This window comes from Microcaecilia unicolor, chromosome 6 (genome assembly GCF_901765095.1).
Source record: "Microcaecilia unicolor chromosome 6, aMicUni1.1, whole genome shotgun sequence".
Classification (NCBI taxonomy): domain Eukaryota; kingdom Metazoa; phylum Chordata; class Amphibia; order Gymnophiona; family Siphonopidae; genus Microcaecilia; species Microcaecilia unicolor.
Window position 1 is genome coordinate 114715619 of NC_044036.1, and position 27232 is coordinate 114742850.

Below are 27232 nucleotides of genomic sequence, written 5' to 3' on the forward strand. Positions count from 1 at the left end.
CATGGATGGATGGTGGAGACAGGGGAGAGAGGAAATTTGATGGATAGGATGATGGAGGAGAGGGCAGGGGAGAATGAAGAGTTGCTGAACATGGATGGTTGGAGGGAAGGGCAGAGGAGAGGAGAATTTCTTGACATGGATGGATGAATGAGGGAAGGGGAGAGAGGAAATTTCCTGGATATGGGTGGATGGAGGAGCAGGGGAGAATAGAGATTTGTTGGACATGGATGGATGGAGGGGAGGAAGTCAGGAAGGAGATGCACATGGATGGAGGGGAGGGAAGAGAGGAGAAATGCTGGACAAGGATGGAGTGGAAGGCAGGAGAGAGAAGAAATGTTGTACAAGGATGGAGGGAAGGAAAGACAAAGGAAGGAGATGCATACGGATGGAGTGGAAGGGAGTGAGGAGAAATGCTGGACATGGATGGATGGGAGGGAAGACAGAGGAAGTAGATGCACATGGATGGAGCGGAGGGAAGTGAGGAGAACGCTGGATATGGATGGAGGGAAAGTTTCAATTTTTCTAGTACTGCTGAATGCTGAGTCTGACTTCTTGAGGTAACTTTCCAGTTCAGTATTTTGCCTTCATATCTGTTGTGTCATGTGTTTTTCATGTGTGATCAAGATGCAGTATTCTGCTAGAGTGTAGTATTTTTTTTTTTTTTACTAGGTTGTGTACTGGTGTTTTAGAGCCCGGTGTAATTTGTGAGGACTCTGAAAGGAGTCCAGTTCCAGTCATGCTGAGACCGGGACGGGGAAGAGGTTTTCCTTTGAAATGTAATAATTCTTCTTCACTAATCCCTTCTAGACAAAAGATTCGCTCTCTAGTGGTCAAAGCCCCAGTGAAAACACTAGCTAGGGAGAGAAACTACCAGTCCCAGAAACCATTGGGGCATCAGCAGGATTCTCAGGAACTGGAGGGAGAGGTGAATGATTGGGAAATGAGCTCTGATCCAGGGAATGAGCTCAGCTGGGGGAACCCAGGGTGGAGGAGGAGATGGGATGGGATATAGAGGAAGGAGGAGAAGAGAAAGAGAGGAGTGCATGGAGGTTGGAGGGCTTGCTCAAACTTCCTCAGGAAAGGTAAAGGCTCTGGTGGCGGGAGTGTGGCCCAAGCTGTATACTTGGAGAGGGAAAATAATCCAGTGGGGATGTCACTGATGGAAGAAGCTAACCCATAAACTATCTAAGGGTAGAAGATAGTGCTGATGAGGGGAGGCTACAATTGGGAGCAAGACAAAGATTTGCTGTTTGTTGATATTCTGAGTTAAGATTGGACTGTGTTAATAAGCTGAATGTGGGAAAACGGAACTGACTCTTACATTGTTGATGAGGAAGCTGCCTGAAGATTAAGACTGTATTAAAAGGTGCTGAGAAAATAAAGACCTGTGGTTTCAAGAACTATAGGACTGCTGAAGTTTTGTGTGTCCCGGTCGTGAGCTGATCCTGCACGCAGGTCAGCTGGGGAGCGGTTAAACCAGGACAAGCAGTGCAGCGAGGAGGTGGTTTGGAGCCCATACTGGGGAAACAGTCAGCCAAGCTAAGCAGGATTAGCTCTGGCCACCACGTGGAAGGGAGACCCAGCTCACAAATTACAACAGTGCTGCCTTTCCACGCATAAGGTTGTAGCTCGTCCTGTCCTTGGAATTAGTGCTGTTATGGTTTGGTAAGGTTATGAGTGTGTTTTTGCACAAGTTTGTGTATAGTGTTTTTCAGTGAGAGATTGTGTTGGCCTTACTGAGGTGGCACCAAACATCAGAAAGGGTTTAGAGCCTAAATCATGACACACTACCTCTTGAAGAACCTACATATGGCCGTTAATAAAAGGAGCTCACTGTGAACACTATCCACCACCCTAAAAGGGTGTTTTGTGGCTCTACATGAGAATTGTGATATTATGATCCTATTCCTGTTAGAATTTATGCTAAGTGTCAGGTACCACAATAACACCTCCAAAAAGGGTTGTATCTGTATGACTCATATTGTGGTTTCCTTTTTGCATTGCATCTTGGGCACTGATATCATCAAAGGTCATCTGTGTATTGTAAAATGCTTAGATCGCTAAGATGGCCAAGCGGTATATCAAGTTTGTATGAGACTGTAAACTGTAAAACAATTTGTATGAAAGGGCTGTTTCTTTATCCTTCTGTGAGAAGTTTGGGGGAGAGAGGTTCACAGAGGTAATATTGGTCAGCAACCCTGTTAGTGAACCATTCTGTACCAGTTAAATACAGTTCCATCCTAGTCTGCTCAGTGTCATCATTATCCAAGGCCTTTCCTCATCCACTGTTCATGTACACACCTGGTACAAACCAGACATCGTGTGGCCAGCTCTTCCAATCAGAGAACTGTTTTATACATGATATAATGTGTGACATATAATAAACAGGGGGATTGCTTGCTTGAGGGAGCTACAGAGAACAAAAAGACTACAGAGCTTTCGAGATCTCAGACACCTCTCTCTTATGGGTGCTGCCTTACCATCCAAGATGTAGTACATCCAAATACTTCCTAATGCTTGAGAATTTAGTGCTCAGAGATGTACCTAACCAGAACTACAAGCATGTACTGTACTGAGTAACAACTGTGTAGCATCTCAGCCACATCTAAGATTACTTCCAAGACAGGCTACTTGCATCTAGCACTCTATCTTCATAGCTGGGAAGCCTTTATTTATTTATTGGGATTTATTAACCACCTTTATGAAGAGATTCACCCAAGGCGGTGTACAGCAGGTACAGTTTACATAAAACATAACAATAGTTCAATGAACAAATATAAATAAATACAATAAATGAGATAAACTTGGAAATGGCAAACTGAAACCTAATAACAGGACTAAAATGAAACAGTATCAGAAATATCACAATTAACAGCACTGCAGATATCATAACAGAAATAAGATAAATGTGGGACACTATAGTTTATATCAGGGTTTGGAAAATAAAAAAGGCGGTAAAGGAACACCGGCTGTCACTAAGGGTCCTGCAACTAATGGTGATGATTCTCTTCTTATGCCCTTGTAGCCACCTTAGGACACCCACAATGAACAAGCACAAGACAGATCTGCATAGAATGGAGGCAGTGCATGCCAATTTACACAAACCTTTGCACAAGATGCCATGGACTGAGACATGTGCGAAGTTGAGGTATCCTATTCCACATGACCTTGTGTAGTGTAAGATGTAAAGGATTGCTTTTCAACCCTGCTTTGATCGATAATGAACTCTGAAATCTTCTGTCTTTGACCGAAAGTAAGTTTCCTTGTAAATACAAAAAAAAGTTGGAATGCAGAAGATAAGACACAGCTTTAATTAATTTGTTATGTGAAGAGAAATATGGTTCTTGTTTTCGGAAGTTCAGCCTGGCTACCTGGACTTGGAAAGCATGTGACCACGTTCCCACAGTATGGCTTGTTTACCTAAACAGAGAAGCATTCTGTAATTTTCCTTAGTTCTGAACATGAGTTCTGAGCCTAATAAAAAGGGGAGTTTCTTTCAGTGAAATAGGGGGCTCATCTGTGGGTAGACGTATCGTGCAGAGGACTTGTTCCTGGTCAAGAATCTCCTGGCTCTCGCTGTAAACCGCCCCGCCCCCCCAGCTGATGTTAAGAGCCTGGATGATGTAAGGACCAGTGATGATTGTATGTATAATGTATTATTGCTTCTTTTCCTGGTCTAAGAACTCTTAGCATTGCTTAGATGTAGAGACCAGTGATGTAATGATTGTTTATATAGCTAATCATTGTGTTTATATAGCTAATCATTGTATATACCTTAATCATTGTAGAATTTAGCACCTCTAAAGGTTTCATTTATCTAATATGAATCCAAAAGAATCCACGGTAATTACTGAGTAGTCTGTGTCAGTGACACAGGCTGTAAATCCATAGCAGTACACCTTGTGAACGAGAACCAGATGTGAGACATTGGCTTGGAGTCCAGGAGGAGTGTGACATGCCACATTTAGGGAAACAAGGACCCTTCTATGTGCAACCCACAAGTCAGGTGAGGACAGTGGTTTCCTATAGTGCAAGAATAGATGGACAGTGGTTGCTAAGTTTCCATGTGTGATTCAGGATCATAGGTGCGTGGTTACTTTAGGTTACTACTGTTGTTTGTTAGGAAATCCCAAGGTTGTATAAAGAATAATTATTAGATGTGCTGCTAATGGATGATTATTATTGACGGTGATTATTATCTTGTGAAATATTCAAGACATCTTACAAAAGGCAAAACTTGGCTTAAATTTGATGGCAACCTGAACCTCAGAATCCAAACTAAAGCTCAATTTAAAAAAAAAAACTAAGTCCATGGTCATTGCCAACCTATTTGACCAAAACGAAAACAACAGTTTCACAACTGACAACACTTCATTCCCCACTGACAATAATAATTCTAGGTATAATTATAGACAAACATTTAACATTTGATACTCAAGTTTCCTCATCACAAAATCTTTCAGGTCTTTTTGGAAACTAAAAAGGATCAGACCCTATTTCTCATCAGAAATTCAGACTATTGGTACAATCATTAACATAATCCCAATTTGATTATTCTAATGCCATATATGCTGGCTGTAAGGAGTAACTGTTAAAAAAAACTCCAAACTGCTCACACTGCAGCCAGGTTCATATACAAAATCTCTCGTTTTGAAAATGCCTCCCCTTTACTAATCAAATTACACTGGCTTCCCATCAAAGTGAGAATCATCTTCAAATTCTAAATGGCACAGCTTCAGAATATATGTTACCATTAATAAACTCTCCTCAAAGAAATGCTAAATATGAGGCAAGAAACTATCTCAGACTACACCTCCCAAATTGCAAAAAAAGTGATCTACAAAAAACTGTCCACTCTGCAGACTTCACTTACCTAGGAACCAAATAATGGAACTCCTTACCACCCAAAATAAGAAATATACTACATTCTGCAAAATCCTCAAATCGTTCCTATTCAAACAAACTCTCACAAAGAACAACCATATCTCAAACAACTAATTATTATCTGAATTGGTTTTACTCTATTTATCATTAACGTTCTCTTTGTTTCATGTACAATTTCTCATTCATAATAGATTTTCTGTTAAACATCCATAGCTATCTCAGTACGTTTATGATATTGTATTGTATCATTACTTTCTTATGCATTTTTCTTTGTTATGCATTCTATACTGTTTATTGTAAGCCACACTGAACTCAAACTTGTTTGGGATAACATGGGATATAAATGTCACAAATAAATAAATCAGTACTGGTAAGAGAAAATGAGAGGAAGGACCTATTCTCCTCTAAGTATCCCTCCCAGGTGGCTTCACTGGACCCTGGATTGCTTGCTGCCCTCCACACTCAATCAGTCACCAGTTCTCTAACTGGCTTAGGAGCTAGCCACACCAAACCAGATCAGAAACACTGCACAGTATGCCTATCGCCATCTGCTGGAGATTGAGAAACACTAGTGAGAGATGGGGATGCACAGTGCCCTTTATAGGGCAGAGCTTACAAGTGATTGATTTGTTTCCATCTGTTGGTTAAAGCGCACAACCCATTGGTATTGGACTGGTCTGCTGGTCTGGTGAGGACATGAAAATATATATATATAATTTTTAAATTTAAGACAAGAGTTTCCTCCCAATTTTGTCTATCCATTTCACCATACATAGCTGCAATTTTCAAAACCTACTTACCCAGGACTTCAAAAGAATATTTTTCAACCTACCTAAATTTTCAGCTAAAACCAGTTCCATGAAAGGTCTGAAGAGAAGAAGTTGTCGGATAAGGGGATCCAAAACAACTAAAAAAACACAGGCCAGCTCATCCTTGTGTGCTTCAGAAATAATCGAGGCATATGGACTTGGAGGAAATTTGCTGAAAAAAAGATATATATAGTATAATAATTGCACACCACAAATAAGTATGCATTTGTATGTACTATCTATATACTCACACATGGTATATATAAAATGCAAATAGCTTAAAAAATAAAGACCAAGTACTTTACAAATTTTCATTCCCATAAACGCATCAACCTCAAGAGGCTTCTTTTTTTTTTTTTTTTAACACTGCAGTACTGAACTAGATAACAATGAATATGTCAAACATACAGCACTTGAAAGCAGGTCCTCAGTTCAGTTACATGACAAATACAGCACAGGCAGCGGCAGTGTAAGCTTCCCTTACACACACAAATATTGCCCCACATACACACAAATAAGATGTCCCGCCAGAAAACAGGTACAGCATGGGTAGCAACAGTACAAGATTAGGGCAAACTTCTGACACAGACACAAACACCCAGGCATTGCCCCCCCAACACAGCAAAGACATTACACAGGCAATACCAATCCAAGCTTTACATATATTGGAGGAGTGGCCTAATGGTTAGTTCAGCAGGCAGGGCCGGTCTTAGAAAGTGCGGGGCCCTGTGCAGACCAATTTGATGGGGCCCCATCCTAGCCCCGCCCCACCCTAGTTCCAGGGCCGGCCACCCCTCCCTCTGAGCTCCAGGGCAGCCACCCCTCCCTCTGAGCTCCCGGGCCATCCCCTCCAAGCTCCAGGACTATCCTCCCTCCTTCCCAGCTCCAAGGCCCCCCTCCGAGCTCCAGTTCCCCTCCCTCTGAATTTTAAAAGTTACCTGTCGGGTTACAGGCAGTGGCAGGTAGCAGCAGTGAAAAGTGTTTAAAAAAGGTTTGGACACGTTCCTAAAAGAAACGTCCATAAGCCACTATTAAGAGGGACTTGGGAAAATTCACTGCTTATATCTAGGATAAGCAGCATCAAATCTGTTTTACTGTTTTTGGATCTCACCAGGTACTTGTGACTTGGATTGGCCATTGTTGGAAAAAGGATACTGGGCTTGATGGGCCTTCGGTCTGTCCCAGTTTGGCAATGTTTACGTGCTTAACTACAGCAATACTTGATAGGATTAGCCCCATAGTGGGGCAACAGGAGATAAATTGACTTGTCCAAGGTCCCAAGCAATGTCAGTGGTGGAACTGAGATTTCAAGCCTGTTCTCATCCACTGCTATGCCTTCTCCTTTACTGCGCTGCACCTCCAGAGATTCCCACATACCTGCTGGCATTTTTTGTTTGTCTTATATAAGTACAGACTGTCTCGGGCAAGCAGAGGCTAAGATCAGGATGTATTAAAGGTGAGAAATGAGAGGATATGTCCAGGGGTAAGGCTGTAGGTAGAGTTAAGATGCTCTTACTTACTGCCATTAAGTAGTTAATGCATTCAGTAGAGCCTCCTGTGGCAGCAGGATGTGCTCTGTACAGCTCCGCTTCGCCACCATCTCGTTCTCTCTTCCTCTGCTTTGGCTGTGCTCTGCTTCCAAGCATGCGGGGACCAGCGTGAACGTTGCTGGGCCGCGTCGCCTGACTCCGCCCCCCTGCCTTGCTCTGCTGCTACAGATGCGCCAGGGGGTACGGCGGGCGGAGGCAGAAACACCAAAAATGGGCAAGAGGTGCGCAACGCGAGGAAGAAGGTTGCACTGGCCTTGACTGAAGAGGCGAAGAGGATCATGCGCAGGTTCCGGCGATACAATCAGCTGTTGTTGCGCGATGCTGCTTCCAGTTCCATGAAGGGAGATGCCATGGGAGGTGGCAGGAATGGAAAGGATGGAGGGCTGTCGGGGAGCTGAGCGGTCTCAGCGGGGGGTAGGCGGCGGTGCGGGAGCTGTGAGCACCGGTGTGGGAGCGGAGGAGGCAGAGTTGAGGCGCGCCGTGCGGGGCCCCCTTAAGCGCGAGGCCCTATGCGGCCTAAGATCGGCCCTGTCAGCAGGGTTTGATCATGGTATCCTGGGTTCGATTCCCACTGCAGCTCCTTGTGACCTTGGGCAAGTCACTTAACCTTCTATTGCCTCAGGTACAAAAAGCGAAGATACTTACCTGTAGCAATTATTCTCCGAGGACATGCCAAAGTAAAAAATAAGAGCTTTGTGAAGTGCAAGCCGTGCTCAACTGAGAATGTCCGAGTGCCTTCCCGTCTGTCGCAAGAACGCGGTCGTCTCAGTTTAATTTAAAAGCAAAAAGAATAAAATTAAAATAAGGAAGGAGACTACTCTGCTAATATTGTGATTTGCTTGCTGTGATTTAAACTGATTTGATATCTGTTTAATCTGAAAAACTAGATATAATTACCAAAATAATTAGATCTTTTTTGTTTGCTTCCTAAAAGTGTGCTGAGCCCTCCCCCCATCTGGCTTTGTAACAGACAATTTGTAGGAACAGGTGTGGCTGATAGCTCTATTGAAGGAGGTGCATTTTTAACCCACATGGTCTTTTCTTGACTCCTGCCTAAAGGATACTCACAGATAAGATTGCTCTGGCTTTAAATTTGCATTTATATCTTTATATCTTTCCAAAAAACCTGTTTTATCTACTCTGCTAAAATTGTGATTTGCTTGTCCCAATCCTTAGAGCTGTGGACCTGGATATTTCTTCTGGTACATTTAAATGCAGCTGATGGGATGGGAGGATGAACGAGAAGTGGAAGGACAGTGGTCCAAGCTGAAAGAAGCTATAAATAGGGCCACAAACCTTTATGTAAGGAGAGTAAATAAAAGCAAGAAAAAAAGGAAACTGATATGGTTCTCCAAACAAGTGGCTGAGAAAATAAAGGCTAAAGAGTTGGCGTTCCTGAAATACACAAAAACTCAAGAGAAACACGGGGAGGAATACCGGATGAAACCGAAAGAAGCCAAGAGAGAGATACGTCTGGCGAAAGCGCATGCGGAAGAACAAATGGCTAGAAATGTAAGGAGGGGTGACAAAAATTTCTTCAGGTATATTAGTGAAAGGAGAATGAAAGGAGGGAATTGTGAGACTGAAAGATGCTGCAAACCGCTATGTAGATAATGATGAAGAAAAAGCAAATTTGCTAAATAGATGCTTTTGTTCTGTTTTCACAGAAGAAAATCCTGGAGCAGGACCACGATGGACTGGCAAAAGTACATGTGAGAATGGAGTGGATATAGCACCGTTCACAGAAGAGAGTGTGTATGAACAACTTAAAAATCTAAAGGTGGACAAAGCAGTGGGACCGGACGGGATCCACCCCAGGATATTGAGGGAGCTCAGAAAGGTTCTGGCGGGTCCTCTTAAAGATTTGTTTAATAAATCCTTGGAGACGGGGCAGGTTCCATGGGATTGGAGAACGGCGGAGGTGGTCCCTCTTCATAAAAGTGATGATAGGGAAGAAGCCAGAAACTACAGGCCGGTAAGCCTCACTTGGATTATTGGAAAAGTAACGGAAGCGATGCTGAAGGAAAGGATAGTGAATTTCCTAGAAGCAAATAAGTTGCAAGATCCGACACAACATGGTTTCACCAAAGGGAAATCATGCCAAACGAATCTCATTGAATTCTTTGACTGGGTGACCGGAGAATTAAATCAAGGATGTGCTATGGACGTAATCTACTTAGATTTCAGCAAAGCTTTTGACACAGTTCCCCACAGGAGGCTCTTGAATAAACTAGACAGGCTAAAGATAGGACCCGAAGTGGTGAACTGGATTAGGAACTGGTTAATGGGCAGACGCCAGAGGGTGGTGGTAAATGGAGTTCGCTCAGAAGAGGGAAAGGTGAGTAGTGGAGTGTCTCAGGGATCGGTGCTGGGGCCGATTCTATTCAATATATTTGTGAGTGACATTGCTGAAGGGTTACAAGGTAAAGCTTGCCTTTTTGCAGATGACACCAAGATATGCAACAGAGTGGACACCCCGGAGGGAGTGGAAAACATGAAAAAAGATCTGCAAAAGCTAGAAGAATGGTCTAACGTTTGGCAATTAAAATTCAATGCGAAGAAATGCAAAGTGATGCATTTAGGGAGTAGAAATCCAAGGGAGACGTATGTGTTAGGCAGGGAGAGTCTGATAGGTATGGATGGGAGAGGGATCTTGGGGTGATAGTATCTGAGGACCTGAAGGCGACAAAACAGTGTGACAAAGCGGTGGCCATAGCTAGAAGATTGCTAGGCTGTATAGAGAGAAGTGTGAGCAGCAGAAGAAAAGAGGTTTTAATACCCCTGTATAAGACGTTGGTGAGGCCCCACCTGGAGTATTGTGTTCAGTTTTGGAGGCCGTATCTTGCGAAGGATGTTAAAAAAATGGAAGCGGTGCAAAGAAAAGCTACGAGATTGGTATGGGATTTGCGTTACAAGACGTATGAGGAGAGACTTGTTGACCTGAACATGTATACCCTGGAGGAAAGGAGAAACAGGGGTGATATGATACAGACGTTCAAATATTTGAAAGGTATTAATCCGCAAATGAACCTTTTCCGGAGAGGGGAAGGCGGTAGAACTAGAGGACACGAAATGAGATTGACGGGGGGCAGACTCAAGAAAAATGTCAGGAAGTATTTCTTCACGGAGAGAGTGGTGGATGCTTGGAATGCCCTCCCGCGGGAGGTGGTGGAAATGAAAACGGTAACGGAATTCAAACATGCATGGGATAAACATAAAGGAATCCTGTTCAGAAGGAATGGATCCTCAGGAGCTTAGCCGAGATTGGGTGGCAGAGCCAGTGGTGGGAGGCGGGGCTGGTGGTTGGGAGGCGGGGATGGTGCTGGGCAGACTTATACGGTCTGTACCAGAGCTGGTGGTGGGAGGCGGGGCTGGTGGTTGGGAGGCGGGGATAGTGCTGGGCAGACTTATACGGTCTGTGCCCTGAAGAGGCCAGGTACAAATCAAGTACACAAAAAGTAGCACATATGAGTTTATCTTGTTGGGCAGACTGGATGGACCGTGCAGGTCTTTTTCTGCCGTCATCTACTATGTTACTACGTAACTCCAAGGGGACATGGGCGGGATTGTGAGCATATGAAGCCTGCTGTCCTTGGAGAATACCTGCTACAGGTAAGTATCTTCGCTTTCTCCAAGGACAAGCAGGCTTGCATATTCTCACACATGGGGAATCCCTAGCATCCAGGCTCACCCAAAACAACAAACATTGGACAAGTGGGCCACACAACAGCAAGGACATTGTACATATTAACCTGAAACTATATACAATCTAAATGAGAGTGCAGCCTGGAACAGAATAAAACGGGCCTAGGAGAGTGGAGTTGGATTCTAGACCCCAAACAGATTCTGCAACACTGACTGCCCAAACCAACTGTCATGTCGGGTATCCTCCTCAAGGCAGTAATGAGATGTGAATGTGTGGACCGAAGATCACGCTGCAGCCCTTGCAAATTTCTTCAATGGAGGCTGACCTCAAGTGGGCTACCGACGCAGCCATGGCTCTGACATTATGAACTGTGACGTGACCCCTCTAAGGCCAGCCCAGCCTGGGCATAAGCGAAGGAAATGCAATCTGCCAGCCAAATTGAGATGGTTTGTTTCCAAATGGCAACCCCCATCCTGTTGAAATTAAAAGAAACAAAAAGTTGGGTGGACTGTCTGTGGGGCCTTGTCCGCTCCATGTAGTAGGGCCAATGCTCTCTTGCAATCCAAGGTGTGCAAGCTGCTTTCACCACGATGGGCATGAGGTCGGGAAAAAAATGTTGGCAAGACAATCAACTGGTTCAGATGGAACACCGACACCACCTTCGGCAGGAACCTAGGGTGTGTGGAGAGGGACTACTCTGCTTCCTGAAGTAGAGATAGTCGAGTTAAGCGGAGCCTTTCAGGGAGTGCATTCCAGATTGTGGGGGCTACTCCGGAGAAGGCTCGTTTACAGGTATCACATTGTGTAACCTCTTTTGGAGAGGTGTGGTTAGGGATACTCCTTGGGATGACCTTAGTGTTCTTGGAGGTGTGTAGAGGATCATCCTGTTCTTCAAGTACTCAGGGTCATTTCCTTTAAGGAAGATCAGACAGTTTTAAATTTAGCCCTGTATTGTACTGTTAGCCAGTGAAGTTTTTGTAAAATGGTGTGATGTGGTCACCTTGCTTGCAACCTTCCATTAGTCTTGCTGCAGAATTCCAGAATCAGTTGGAGCTGGTGCAGGCCCTTTGTAGTCAGACCATTGTAGAGTGCATACAGTAATCCAGTCATGATGTTATCATGGCATGCACAACTGGGATAAGATTTACCTTCTTGATGTAAGGGGAGAGGCCGTGTAGCTGTCGCAAATAGTAAAAGCAGCCTTGAAGGCTGCTTGGATTTGGGGAATCAGAGTAAATGTTGAATCTAACTGTATTTCAAAGTTCCTAACTTGTGATTTTAGGGGAGTTCGTACTTCCCAAAGAGATTTGATGTCAGGATGTTATCCACTTGTGTTAGGGATCCAGAGAAGCTCATTTTTTACTTGGGTTCAGGCAAAGTTGTTGTGTTTAGCCCATTCTTGAATTGATGTTAGACGGTAATCAGTTTATTCAGAGCTGTAGGTAAGTTAGGTTCAGTGGGTATGAGTAGCTGCATATCATCCGCGTAGATATAGAACTGAGTGTCCATGACTAAATCAGCTCTGCCAGTGGCTTTTGAGGTAGATATGAACAGAATACCTCGGGCACTCCGTTCTGTTGACAAATCGCTCGTCTGTCCCCTTCTCCTCTACTGCTAATTCCAGGCTCCGTTCCTTCTATCTCGCTGCACCACATGCCTGAAATAGACATCCTGAGCATGTATGTCTAGCCCCGTCTTTGGCCGTTTTCAAGTCCAAGCTAAAAGCCCACCTATTTGATGCCACTTTTGAGTCCTAACCACTGCTCACTGCCTGTACTTTTTATCCCCTCCTCTTTAATTCCCCTTACCACCTTAGTTGTTCTGTCTGTTACCTGTCTTATTCAGATTGTGAGCTCTTTGAGCAGGGACTGTCTTTATGTGTATGGTGTACAGCGCTGCGTATGCCTTGTAGCGCTATAGAAGTGTTAAGTAGTAGTAGAATAGGTGACAGTATCGATCCTTGTGGTACTCCACAGGTCAGTGCCTGTGGTGGCAATGAGTTGCGGCCAAACATTATAGATTGTTGCCTGTCTGAAAAATAGGATCTGAACCAAGTAAGTACCTGTTCCATTGATACCTGTTTCTGTCAGTCGTGCCAGCATAATATCATGATCCACAGTGTCAAAAGCAGCTGAGAAATCCAGCACTGAGGCGAATCCAGTCTCAATTTCTGTGAAGATCATTAGTAGGGATACGAGGACTGTTTCTGTTCCATAACCAGGTCTGAATCCAGATTGACATGGATCTAGCCAGTTTCTCTCTTCTAACCAATCACTGAGTTGAACATAGACTGTTTGATCTATAAGAAAGAGAGGAGTTCACAATTTTTGTGGCACCTTCTATGAGGCCCATACTTGCCTGCTGCACTATCTTTGATAGGAAGGGTCAAAGGACAAGGTAGTTGGTCGAAGGTCTCTTAGAATTTTGTCAAGACTCTCCTCTTTCAAAAGTGTCCCATCTGGCTCTGTCAGGATGGGGTGAGTTTGTGCACTCCTGGTTAACTGATTGGAGACTGGGTGGAATTGACTGTTAATCCTGGTCAAGACTTTTAATTTTCCAGGCAAAGTATGCAGCAAAATCAGTTCAATTTGGTTTAGACTGGGTAGCCTGGTTTTTGTTGTGGGGGTTGCAGTAGGTTGTTTACTATACTGAACAACTGCTTGGTTGAATTGACAGCCTGTGCAATGCATTGAGAGAAATTTTTTTTTTTTGGTTGCTGTTAAGGCTTGGCAGTACTTTGTCGTTTGCTTCCTACAGTTTAGCCTATCTTTATCCAGGCGAGATTTACGCCATCTCCTTTCCAGTTTCCGTCCTTCGCGTTTAAGGATCCAAAGTTCTGGAGAAAACCAAGTTGAGCATTTGTTAGTGGGGCATAAGATGTTTTTAGTGGTGTTGTTTTCTCTAAGGTCTTGGCTAACAGTGTATATATATTATACTTATTATACCGCTTTTTTCATAAAAAGATCAAGACTGTTAGCCCTCTAGGGACAGAGAAAGTATCTGCTTATAATGTGTGATTGTTCTCTACCTTGAACTTGACGGTTAAGCAGATTAAATATGTCAGAATTAAATATGTACTCTGCCCCACCACAGAACAGGTGCAGCATGGAAAACAGCAGGGCAACTTTGTACATATAAACACTGTCCCCACTATAGCAAATAGTACTAACAGTAATAGTCCAAACTTTACTAAGAAAGACACACATTATCCCATTACAGAACAGATATACCATGAGCAGCAGCACAAGTTTCTCTTACACATTGTTCCATATCAAAGAACAATTTTCCTGTTATCACACAGCAAAGAAAAAGCAGAATCACTGAACATAGTATACAAGGTGCCAAGATGAGAAGTATACTGCATTATATCGGAACAGATAGATACTGCATTCATAAAGGAACAGATAGACATAACAGATTGACTCTAGAAGGCACAGCAGGGCCTAGTTCAGTCCACATTCCCTCCCACCCACCCTAGCTCAACTCTTTATTTATAGTCAATTATTCTAATTAGGACAACAAGAGAAGAGTTTTCATTAGCACTTTAATTACATTTAATTTGTTTCTGAGAGGCAAACACTAAATAAATTATATATTATACCATATAATCTTACGGCTCTTTATATTCATCTGATATCCCTGTGTACCTTAAGAAGTTTTAATTAAACAATTCTGTAATACCAAGATAAAGACAGCAGTCCAGCAGCAAGAGGGGTGCAATCCAGTCTTTTGCACTGTCACATGTATGATTATCTCCCAGTGGGTAAGAGGTTATATGTGTTTGCTCGATGCAAACAACTCCTAGCTCTCAGAGAACAAGTCCATTCTCTTGAGGCTAGAGTTGAAGAGTTGAGGGAGACCAGAGAGGTACATAGAGGAGACCTACAGGGACGTTGTAGAGAAGTCCCACCTCCAGTCTTGGCAGCCCCTGTGCTGCACTGAAGGAGGGAAGTCTCCTCAAAGGAGCACATCACCCTGGTGAAGCTGGAAGTAATCCTGTAGCCAGGACCAGCCCACCAGGGGATGCAATATCCTCTCGCACCGAGGATGTGTCTCCAGGAGCTTCTGCCCAGGAAGGAAGGGTTAGGATGGCTGTTGTAGTTGGTGATTTGATTATTAGGAATGTAGATAGCTGGGTGGCTGGTGGACCTAAGGGTCACTTGCTTGCCTGGTGTGAAGGTGGTGGACCTCAAGTGTCACTTAGATAGGATTTCAGAGAGTGCTGGGGAGGAGACAGCTGTCTTGGTACATGTGGGAAACAATGATATAGGAAAATGTGGGACAGACGTTCTAGAAGCCAAATTTAGTCTCTTAGGTAGAAAGCTCAAATCCAGAACCTCTAGGGTAGAATTTTCAGAAGAGATCCCCATTTCCACGTGCAGGGCCCAAGAGACAGACAGCACTGGAGTCTCAATCTGTGGATGAGGCGATGGTGCAGGGAGAAGGGTTTTAGACTTGTAAGTAACTGGGCAACATTCTGGGAAAGGGGGGAGCCTATTCCAGAATGATTGGCTCCACCTTAATCAGGGTGGGACCAGGCTGCTGACATCAGCATTTAAAAAGGAAATAGAGTGCCATTTAAACTAGAAACTGGGGGAAGGCCGATAGTCATTCAAACACATGGTTCAGAACAAGGTATCTTTCAAACATATCACCAAAACAGGGAAGATAGGGTATCCCGATAGAGAGGTTGCAAAAGAGACCATAAAGCAGACAAAAGATTGCAAATTATCATCAACTGTTGAGCAAGATGTAAGTAGGAATAAACAGTTTGAAATGTCTACATGCGAATATCAGAAGCCTAAGAAATAAGATGGGAGTTAGAATGTAATGTACTAAATGAAAAATTAGATATAATAGGCATCTCCGAGACCAGGTGGAAGGAGGATAACCAGTGGGACACTGTCATACCAGGGTACAAATTATATCACAATGAAAGGGTGGATTGAATTGATGGAGGGGTAGCATTGTATGTTAAGGAGGGCCTTGAATCAAATAGATTGAAAATTCTGCAGACACAAAACACATCTTGGAATCCCTACGGATTGAAATTCCATGTGTAAAGGGGAAAAGGATAGTGATAGGTGTATACTACTGTCCACCTGTCCAGGATGAACGGACAGATGTAGAAATGTTATCAGAAATTAGGGAGGCTAACAAACTGGGGAACACAATAATGGGTGATTTCAATTACCCCGATATTGACTGGGTAAATGTAACATTAGGATATGCTAGGGTGATAAAATTCCTTGATGGAATCAAGGACTTCTTTATGGAGCCGCTGGTACCGGAGCCAACAAGAAGAGGAAAAATTCTAGACCTAGTCCTTAATGGAGAGCATGACCTAGTGCAGGAGGTAATTGCGCTGGGGCCGGTTGATAACAGTGATCACAATATGATCAGATTTGATATCAGTTCTGGAGTAAGTACACACAGGAAATCCAATATGTTAGCACTTAACTTTCAAAAAGGAGACTATCCAGCTTATTTTCGAAGGTGAAGGGCAGCCATCTTCCGACACAAATCGGGAGATAGGCGGCCTTCTCCTAAGGGCGTCCAAATCGGCATAATCAAAAGCCGATTTTGGCCGGCTTCAACTGCTTTCTGTCGCAGGGAAGGCCAAAGTTCAAGGGGGTGTGTTGGCAGTGTACTGAAGGCGGGGACGGGGGCGTGGCTAAGAGATGGCCGTCGTCGGCTGATAATGGAAAAAAGAAGGGCAGCCTCACGAGCATTTGGCCGACTTTACTTGGTCCCTTTCTGTTGGCAACCAAGCCTTGAAAAGGTGCCCGAACTGAGAAGATGACCACCAGAGGGAATCAGGGATCACCTCCCCTTACTCCCCTAGTGGTCACCAACCCCCTCCCACCCACCAAAAAAATTAAAAAACATTTATTTGCCAGCCTCTATGCCAGCCTCAAATGTCATACCCAACTCCATCACAGCACTATGCAGGTCCCTGGAGCAGTTTTTAGTGGGTGCAGTGCACTTCAAGCAGGCGGACCCAGGCCCATCCCCCCTACCTGTTACACTTGTGGTGGTAAATGGGAGCCCTCCAAAACCCACCCAAAACCCACTGTACCCACATCTAGGTGCCCCCCGTTACCCTTTAAGGGCTATGGTAGTGTTGTACAGTTGTGGGTAGTGGGATTTGGGGGGCTCAGCACCCAAGGTAAGGGAGCTATGCACCTGGGAGCAATTTATGAAGTCCACTGCAGTGCCCCCTAGGGTGCCCGGTTGGTGTCCTGGCATGTGAGGGGGACCAGTGCACTACAAATGCTGGCTCCTCTCACGACCAAATGGCTTGGATTTGGCCGGTTTTGAGATGGCCGCCCTTAGTTTCCATTATAGGTGAAAACCAATGGCGGCCATCTCTAAAGGCAGCCAGCCATCTCTAAGGGCGGCCCAAATGTTGAGATTTGACCGTCCCCGACCATATTATCGAAACAAAAGATGGTCGCCCATCTTGTTTCGATAATACGGTCATGTACGCTTCTTTACGGGGCCGTCCCTAGAGATGGGCACCCTTATAGGTGGGCGCCCCGTTCGATTATGCCCCTCCACGATAAAATGAGAAGAACAGTTAGAAAAAAAAAAGACTTACAGGAGAAGCTGCAAAAGTCAAAAATTTACATCAGGCATGGATGCTGCTCAAAAACACCATCCTGGAAGCCCAAGCCAAATATATTCCTTGTATTAAAATGGAGGAAGGAAGACAAAACAACAGCTGGCATGGTTAAAAAGCGAGGTGAAGGAAGCTATTAGAGCTAAAAGAAAATCCTTCAGAAAATGGGACTGAAAAATAAGAAATAGCAACATAAGGAATGTCAAGTCAAATGCAAAGCGCGATAAGGAAGGCAAAGAGGGGCTTTGAAAAAAAGATTGAATTGCAGGCAAAAACTCATAGTATAAACTTTTTTAGGTATAATAAAAGCAAGAAGCCAGCAAAAGAATCAGTTGGATCGCTAGATGACCGAGGGGTAAAAGAGGCACTCAGGGAAGATAAAGCAATAGCGGAGAGATTAAATTAATTCTTTGCTTCGGTCTTCACCGAGAAATATTTGAGAGAGATACCAGTGCCAGAAGTGGTATTCAAAGCTGACAAGTCAGAGAAACTGAATGAAATCTCTATAAACCTGGAAGATGTAAGGCACAATTTGACAAATTCAAGAGTAGCAAATCGCCTGGGCCAGGTGGTAGTCATCCCAGAGTACTGATAGAATTGAAAAATGAACTTGCGGAACTATTGTTAGCAATAAGTAATTTATCTTTAAAATCAAGCATGGTACCGTAAGTTTGGAGAGAGGCCAATGTAACACCGATTTTTTAAAAGGTTCCATAGGTGATCCGGGAAATGATAGCCTGGTGAGCCTGAATAAAGAACAAAATTACAGAGAATATTCAAAAGCATAGATTAATGAAACAAAGCCAACATAGATTTAGTGAAGGGAAATCTTGCCTCGCCAATCTACTACAGTGGTGGAAATAAGTATTTGATCCCTAGCTGATTTTGTAAGTTTGCCCACTGACAAAGACATGAGCAGCCCATAATTGAAGGGTAGGTTATTGGTAACAGTGAGAGATAGCACATCACAAATTAAATCCGGAAAATCACATTGTGGAAAGTATATGAATTTATTTGCATTGTGCAGAGGGAAATAAGTATTTGATCCCCCACCAACCAGTAAGAGATCTGGCCCCTACAGACCAGGTAGATGCTCCAAATCAACTCGTTACCTGCATGACAGACAGCTGTCGGCAATGGTCACCTGTATGAAAGACACCTGTCCACAGACTCAGTGAATCAGTCAGACTCTAACCTCTACAAAATGGCCAAGAGCAAGGAGCTGTCTAAGGATGTCAGGGACAAGATCATACACCTGCACAAGGCTGGAATGGGCTACAAAACCATCAGTAAGACGCTGGGCGAGAAGGAGACAACTGTTGGTGCCATAGTAAGAAAATGGAAGAAGTACAAAATGACTGTCAATCGACAAAGATCTGGGGCTCCACGCAAAATCTCACCTCGTGGGGTATCCTTGATCATGAGGAAGGTTAGAAATCAGCCTACAACTACAAGGGGGGAACTTGTCAATGATCTCAAGGCAGCTGGGACCACTGTCACCACGAAAACCATTGGTAACACATTACGACATAACGGATTGCAATCCTGCAGTGCCCGCAAGGTCCCCCTGCTCCGGAAGGCACATGTGACGGCCCGTCTGAAGTTTGCCAGTGAACACCTGGATGATGCCGAGAGTGATTGGGAGAAGGTGCTGTGGTCAGATGAGACAAAAATTGAGCTCTTTGGCATGAACTCAACTCGCCGCGTTTGGAGGAAGAGAAATGCTGCCTATGACCCAAAGAACACCGTCCCCACTGTCAAGCATGGAGGTGGAAATGTTATGTTTTGGGGTGTTTCTCTGCTATGGGCACAGGACTACTTCACCGCATCAATGGGAGAATGGATGGGGCCATGTACCGTACAATTCTGAGTGACAACCTCCTTCCCTCCGCCAGGGCCTTAAAAATGGGTCGTGGCTGGGTCTTCCAGCACGACAATGACCCAAAACATACAGCCAAGGCAACAAAGGAGTGGCTCAGGAAGAAGCACATTAGGGTCATGGAGTGGCCTAGCCAGTCACCAGACCTTAATCCCATTGAAAACTTATGGAGGGAGCTGAAGCTGCGAGTTGCCAAGCGACAGCCCAGAACTCTTAATGATTTAGAGATGATCTGCAAAGAGGAGTGGACCAAAATTCCTCCTGACATGTGTGCAAACCTCATCATCAACTACAGAAGACGTCTGACCACTGTGCTTGCCAACAAGGGTTTTGCCATCAAGTATTAGGTCTTGTTTGCCAGAGGGATTAAATACTTATTTCCCTCTGCAGAATGCAAATAAATTCATATACTTTCCACAATGTGATTTTCCGGATTTAATTTGTGATGTGCTATCTCTCACTGTTACCAATAACCTACCCTTCAATTATGGGCTGCTCATGTCTTTGTCAGTGGGCAAACTTACAAAATCAGCAAGGGATCAAATACTTATTTCCACCACTGTACATTTCTTTGAAGGGGGTGAACAAACTTGTGGATAAAGGTGAGCAGGTTGATATTGTGTATCTGGATTTTCAAAAGGCATTTGACAAAGTACCTCATGAAAGACTCTAGAGGAAACTGGAGAGTCAAGGGATAGGAAGTAGTGTTCTATTGTGGATTAAAAACTGGTTAAAAGATAGAAACAGAGAGTAGGATTAAATGGACAGTATTCTCAATGAAGAAAGGTAGACAGTGGGGTTCCCCAGGGGTCTGTGCTGGGACTGCTGCTTTTTAACATATTTATAAATGATATAGAGATGAGTAACTAGTGAGGTAACTAGATTTGCTGACAACACAAACAAAGTTATTCAAAATTGTTAAATCGTGAGAGGATTGTGAAAAATTACAAGAGGACCTTATGAGGCTTGGAAACTGGGCATCCAAATTACAGACGATGTTTAATGTGAGCAAGTGCAAAGTGATGTATATGGGAAACAGGAACCCCAACTATAGTTAAGTGATGCAAAGTTCCACATTAGGAGTAATTGACCAGGAAAGGGATCTAGGTGTCATGGTTGATGATACGTTGAAACCCTCTGCTCAGTGTGCGTCAGCTAAGAAAGCAAATAAAATGTTAGGTATTATTAGAAAAGGAATGGAAAACAAAAATGAGGACGTTATAATGCCTTTGTATTGCTCCACAGTGCGACTGCACCTTGAATACTCTGTGCAATTCTGACCACTGCATCTCAAAAAAGATATAATGGAATTAGAAAAGGTACAGAGAAGGCTGACGAAAATGATAAAGGGATGTAATGACTTCCCTATGAGGAAAGGGCAGCTAGTGCTCTTTAGCTTGAGAAAAGATGGTTGAGGGGAGATATGAGAGGTCTATAAAATAATGAGTGGAGTGGAACGGGTAGACGTGAATCGCTTGTTTACTCTTTCCAAAAATACTAGGACTAGGGGGCACGCAATGAAGCTATAAACTAGTAAATTTAAAACAAATGAGAGAAAATATTTCTTCACTCAATGTGTAATTAAACTCTGGAAGTCGCTGCCAGAGAATGTAGTAAAAGCGGTTAGCTTAGCAAGTTATTAAAAAAAAAGGTTTGGATAGCTTCTTAAAAAAAGTCCATAAACCATTATTAATGGACTTCTGCAAAATCCACTGCTTATTTCTAGGATAAGCAGCATAAATGTATTGTACTATTTTGGGATCTTGCCAGGTACTTGTAACCTGGATTGGCCACTGTTGGAAACAAGATGCTGGGCTTGATGAATGTTCGGTCTATCCCAGTTTGAAACACTTATGTTCTTATGTTAAAATTTATGGACTGAGACTTTATCATAGCAGGACTTGGACACTAGGGGAGCAATTCTACAACAGAGTTCATCCATTTAGGTGTCCTGCTAACGCAGGATGACAGCCTATTCTATATGGACACTAAAGTGTCCTTACAGAATACTAGTGTATATTTGGGTACCCAATATTAGTGTGCATTGAGCCACCACCATTTATACCTGCCACAGACCTGGCACAAATGGGGTGCCTAAACGTGGCCAGCATGCAGGCAGCTTACAGTATTCTGTAAGCTGAACACCTAAATGTCTGCCCTGCCTATGGCCTGCCCATGTTCCAACCACGTGAACACCCCCCTTAAAAATACATGCTATGCCATTTGAGCACCCATTTGTACAATACCACTTAGGCTTCCAAATGACATTTCCACAAGCAAGTGTATACTTATGGGCTAAAATGTCAGTATTCTGTACATTTAAGTGACTTGTTACACTTAAGAGGGCAATTCAATAGGTGGATGCCAACATCTAGGCACCATGAATGAACGTAAATGGCCAGAATACAGGCACATATGTACAGGTGGGGCAAGGGAAAACGGAGAATCGCTGGGTGGCTGGAGGGAGGCCACAGGAAAAACTAGAATCCATGGGTGTCTGGAGGGGGGGGCAGGGGAGAGAGGACAATCGATGGGCTGGAGGGGGGAGTCGGGGGAGAGGAGAATCACTGGGTGGCTGGAGGGGGAGCAGGGGACAGAGGACTCGCTGGGTGGCAGGAGGGGGGCAGGGGACAGAACAGCATCCCTGGGTGGATACGGGGGGGGGGGGCAAGAAAAAGGATAATCGCTGGGTGGCTGCAGGGGGAGCAGGGGAGAGAGGAGAATCACTGGGTGGCTGCAGGGGGGGGGCAGGGGACAGAGCAGATACACTCGCACCCAGCAGTCTCACTCTGTCACAAACACATTCACTCTCTCTCTCTCTCACACACACTCTCAAACATACACACTCCGACAAAAACCTTGCTAGCGCCCGTTTCATTTGTGTCAGAAACGGGCCTCATTTACTAGTATGTACATAAATGCTAATATTCCAACTATGTGCTATTCTGAAACATGGCTCCTAAATGCATTGGTGCATTGAAGGTGGGTGACGTTTCAGTAAAGCATGGACGAGGTACACAGTTATACAAATATTATAGAATGCTAAAATTTACATGTGATTTTTTAACAATCTAAGCAGAGTGGAAGGAATGGGACAATTACCAAAGAGCTGATAGCTGACAATTCTCAAGATGAAGACAGCAGGCAACACCTATCCTAACTTCCATGAGCTAGTACCACAATAGAAATACCAACAGTCTGACACTATTGTCCCTACACCAATGGCCCATTATCATTGAAAAGAACTGAAGACCCAAATCCGCTATGAAAGTGCGAATGACAAACAAGTGCAAAAAGCCACAACATGGCACTCCTAGTAAAGGGCTATTTCTAAATGAAAGAGGAGGAAGAAGAACGTATGTGAAAAAGCGACAGAACATGAAATCTATGGTATGTGGAGATTCCATTTGATCTTTTCCCTTTTCTTTCTTTCTTTTTAGCGTGTTTCAAATATTTGAAAAGTGCTATTAATTTAGCATGAATAGCTGTACAGACCATGGAAATTATACTTTACTTACCATATCTGCAGGAGTTCCTAGTGAGTTATTGTGGTTTTATTCACCAAGGATGGTAGACAGAGCCAGTGCATTCTCCAGAGTCTTCTCCTATTTAGTGCTGTCATGCCATAGGAAGAAAATGGTGCCACTAGCTCTCCAACTACCTCAGTCAAGCTGCAACACAGCCCCATAAACCCAAAAGAAGATTAGCAACTGCTGACATCACAGTTGTAGGCTTTGTGTGTTTTTCTTGACATCACTGCTCTGCCAGTGGCTAAGCTTGAAAATGCTCCTGCTAGTGCTCCTGCTCCCCTCAGCCAAGTGAGCACACAACCCCTTCTCTCTGTGGATCCAAAGGGTAGAATTTTTGCAATTCTCAGTATCACAACAAACACTTCACTATCCAAGAAAACATACCTTCTTCACAAACCCCATGCTTATGGATCTTGGTTTGATTTTGATGCTATGTGTCATAACCTGAGACAGACAAGGCAGACAATCCCCAAAAAACCAAACAAACCAATAAGCAGGCTGTAAAAGTAAGAGGGTTGGGCTTCACTCTGCAAATAGACCTTTTAGGCTTAACAGTCCAAACCTAGAATCTCAACCAGACTATATCTGAAGAATGATTTGTGCATTTCTGAACTAAGCACCACATTACAGCTTTGTAAAAATTCATGTAGGGAGAAAGAACTTAGACCAGCGTCATCTTGGCCCTGTAAACATGAACCTTGTCATGCCCTTTTAAAGCCAGGCCTGCCCAAGCATTACAGTGAGTAGCAGAACCAGGTACCCCACAGACAAAGTGTATTTTGTCACTGTACAAACTGATCCGGCCTGAAACCTGGCTCTTTGAACAAGCATATTAATCCTCAAGATCCTGGAGAACCGAAACCACTTACCTCTCTCCCTCCAATTCTTCCCATTCTTTCCTACAGATTCTTCTCCACAACTTTTTGGAATTAGGGAGCTCTCCATAAATCCTTATTTTGCTTCTTCCCATTTGTTATTCTCCTTCTAAGACTACTTGCTTTCTGATTACTCATGCCTGAAAGCTTTCTTAAAAGTTCTAGAAGACACCCTCTCTGCTGGAACAAGACAAAAGCACATGACTCATCCATGTACTTTGTTGTACTTTTCATTAGAGTCTTGTCAGTCCCAAATGTATCTTCAACAGATTAGTGGGCCTTACTACAAAGGTCCACAGAAACAACCGCTCGCTATTTCCACCTTATCGACGTGGAAATAGCAAGCGATTCTCAAAAGAAATTGCATACAAATGAGCTGCATGGTTCAGCAGGCAACTCAGCAGGGAAAGTGTCAGGTCATGGGCTTAGCAGTCAATCGATAAAAGTGGCTGCTATGCGCATGCCCAGAACGGTTTCACAACACATGGCTTCCATACATGCAACAACAGGTCTGTTCTCTTGAGGCTAGAGTGGCAGACTTGGAGGAGCTGAGGGAGACAGAGAGGTACACAGAGGAGACCTACAGGGACATTGTAGAGAAGTCCCACCTCCAGTCTGGCAGCCCCTTTGCTGCCTTGGAAGAGGGAGTCTCCTAGAAGGTCCCCAGTGATCACTGACCCCCACCCCCCCAAAAAATGTAAAACAAACAGTACATACCAGCCTCTATGGCAGCCTCAAATGTAATAGCCGACCTATTAGAGTAGCAAGCAGGAGCCTGGAGTAGTCTAGTGGTTGGTGCAGTGCACGTCGGGGAAGAGGATCCAGGCCCATAATCCACTCTGTTACACTTGTGATGAAAAGTTTGAGCCTTCCAACCCTAACCAAAAACCTACTGTACCTACATATGGGTGACACCGACATGCTTAAGGGCTATTATAGTAGTGTACAATTGGGTACAGTGGGTTTTTGATAAGTTTTAGAGGGCTCAACATACAATGTAAAGGGGTAACGGTGAGATGTGTACCTGGGACCTTTTATGTTAAGTCCACTGCACTGACATTGGGATGTCTGTGCGGCCAGTCTACTAAGAATACTGGCTCCTCCTACATCCCAATGGCTTGATTTTGTGCATTTTCACTTGGACATTTTGTATTCGAAAATGGACCAAAAAGATAAACACACAGAGCACAAAAACATCTTGCAAGTGGCCATTTTGGAAAAACAAAACAAACGCTTTGCTGTTTCGAAATGGCTATATTAATTGAATTCTGGGCGTTTTGAGCTTAAGGTTGTTACTTCCTGGGAACTACAAAGCAAATGGAATACTAACCCCTTCCTTGTTCCTCTGGAGCTACCAGGACCACAGCTTGCAACTACACCAACTTTTCTAGAGTTGACTTTACTGCTGCCACCTTTACTGAAGACGTGCAAGAGGATTCCAAGAAAATGTTGGGGAGGACAGGTAAACCCAAGCGCATATCCATCATGAACTTCTAGAACTGACTGGTCCAAGGTTATTTGGGCCCACCTCCGGAAAAACTGCCTTAGGGATTCCCTCACTGGAGAAACCGAGCCTCTAAAATTTCAGTGTTGACCTAACACCTCCTGTATTCCTAGGTCCAGTCTCTTCTCTGATCATCCTGAAAGAACTGCCCCAAGATAAAAATCTCCAATGCTGAGAACCGCTAATCCTACCGGGCCTATATCTCTTTGGGGCTCATTTTCAAAGCACTTAGCCTTCCAAAGTTCCATAGGTTTCTATGGAACTTTGGAAGGCAAAGTGCTTTGAAAATTCGCCTCTTTGTATCCCTAAAATATCACCTGGCCATCAGAATGTGAGATGTGTCATGGAACCTTGAATTTTGTCAAATACTGCACCAGTTTTTCTAGATCTTCTCCAAACAACAACTCACCCTTAAAAGGAAGCTTACAAAGCCCTTGGAAGTTACGTCCATAGCCCAACTCCTCAGCCACAAAAAAAAAAAAAAAATGGTGCAGCAACCCTCTCCAACCTAGCTGCTCCCAAAACACCTTCCAAATTCCCTTTCCAGGGCATCCTCCTGTAAATTCTGGGTCCAATGGAAACAGACCCTTGCTACCAAACCTCACCAGTCTTCCACCTATGAAGTAAAGGCTAACACCTCAAATGCCTGTTTCAATAAAGTTTGCATCCATCTAGCCTGTGGATCCTTCATGGCTCTGCTTCCTTCCACCAGGACAGTGTTTTCTTCATGAGCTCTAAGACAAGAGCAACCACTTGGGAAGAAGACAGTAGCAGCAGCCTCACTTACATCCCTGACCGCTTCATTTGCTCAGCCAGCTGTAACCAGGACAGGAAGGAGCCCAGGATGTCATCACAAAATTTACCAATAATGTCACTGTACCTCAGCTAGTTCTCCACCAGGGACTGATGCTTCAGGCTTTGCCATCCAACAATTAAAGGAAAATTGGTGTTTGACATTAAAGAAAGATTACTTATTTGTAACGTTTGTTCTCACACACAGGTAATTACCAAGATGTTTCTGCACAAAAGTTTTGGGGAGATGTGGTAGGGCAGTTTTTAAGCCAATTATTATTATTACAGACTATATACCACCATTCATGGGGTATCACTGTGGTTCACAAATTTCAAAACACCCAAAGAAGAAAAAAGAGCATAGGAAACTAACACCACCGGTATGTGATACAGTCTCGCCATAGATCTTTCTACCTTCAAGCATAGAAACATGATAACAGATAAGTGCCGTATGGCCCATCCAGTCTGCCAATCCTCAGTAATCATTAACTTATCTGCTGTCATGTTTCTATGTTTCAACCCTGCATCAAGGATATTCAATTCTGCTGCAATCATTTGTTTAATCACTTTATGCACTGGGAAAGCCTGTGCCAGCTTTTTAATACACTCAAGCAGTACATCATCTGATGTCATGCTGTCCGCTGGCTCCAAGTCTGAAATCTTCAAAGCCAAGAGAATCTGGACAATTAGGGAGGGCAAACTCATCCTTATGGAAAATTCTAAGTACTGTGGCATTCTCTCCTAGAGGGACTTTTTCCTGTAGCCATTCCTCTTGGCTCCCAGACCAGGTATGTGGTGCATCTTCACCCAGGTTCCACAGAGGCTAAGGAAGGAATCCCCTTCCAACCATGCATTCTCACAATCCAAAATACCCCCCTGACCCAGCCTAGCTGACCATACCCAGACTGCCTCACCTACCATCTCTGCCGGAGACTGAGAAATACTGGCTAGTGTAGGACTATGCAGGTTACTTAAATTATGCTGTCACTAGTTCAGGAGCTCTCAGTCTCCATCTGCAAAAGGAAAATCCAAGCATTCTGACTGGTCTGGTGGGATGATAAGGAAAAGTCATTTGAGAGGTTTTGTTAGTACAGGGGCTTAATGCACTAACGACATTACAAAACTTCAAAACTCCATTCAG

The 27232-nt window shown here is 43.9% G+C and overlaps 1 protein-coding gene across 1 annotated transcript in view; it reads right to left on the reverse strand.

Annotated features, from left to right (window-relative positions):
* C6H1orf112 (chromosome 6 C1orf112 homolog) overlaps positions 1–27232 on the reverse strand; it is a 148895-nt gene that overhangs the window by 83442 nt on the left and 38221 nt on the right. The window contains 1 exon segment of the mRNA XM_030207309.1: positions 5717–5865. Coding sequence (XP_030063169.1) covers positions 5717–5865 — 149 coding nt within the window.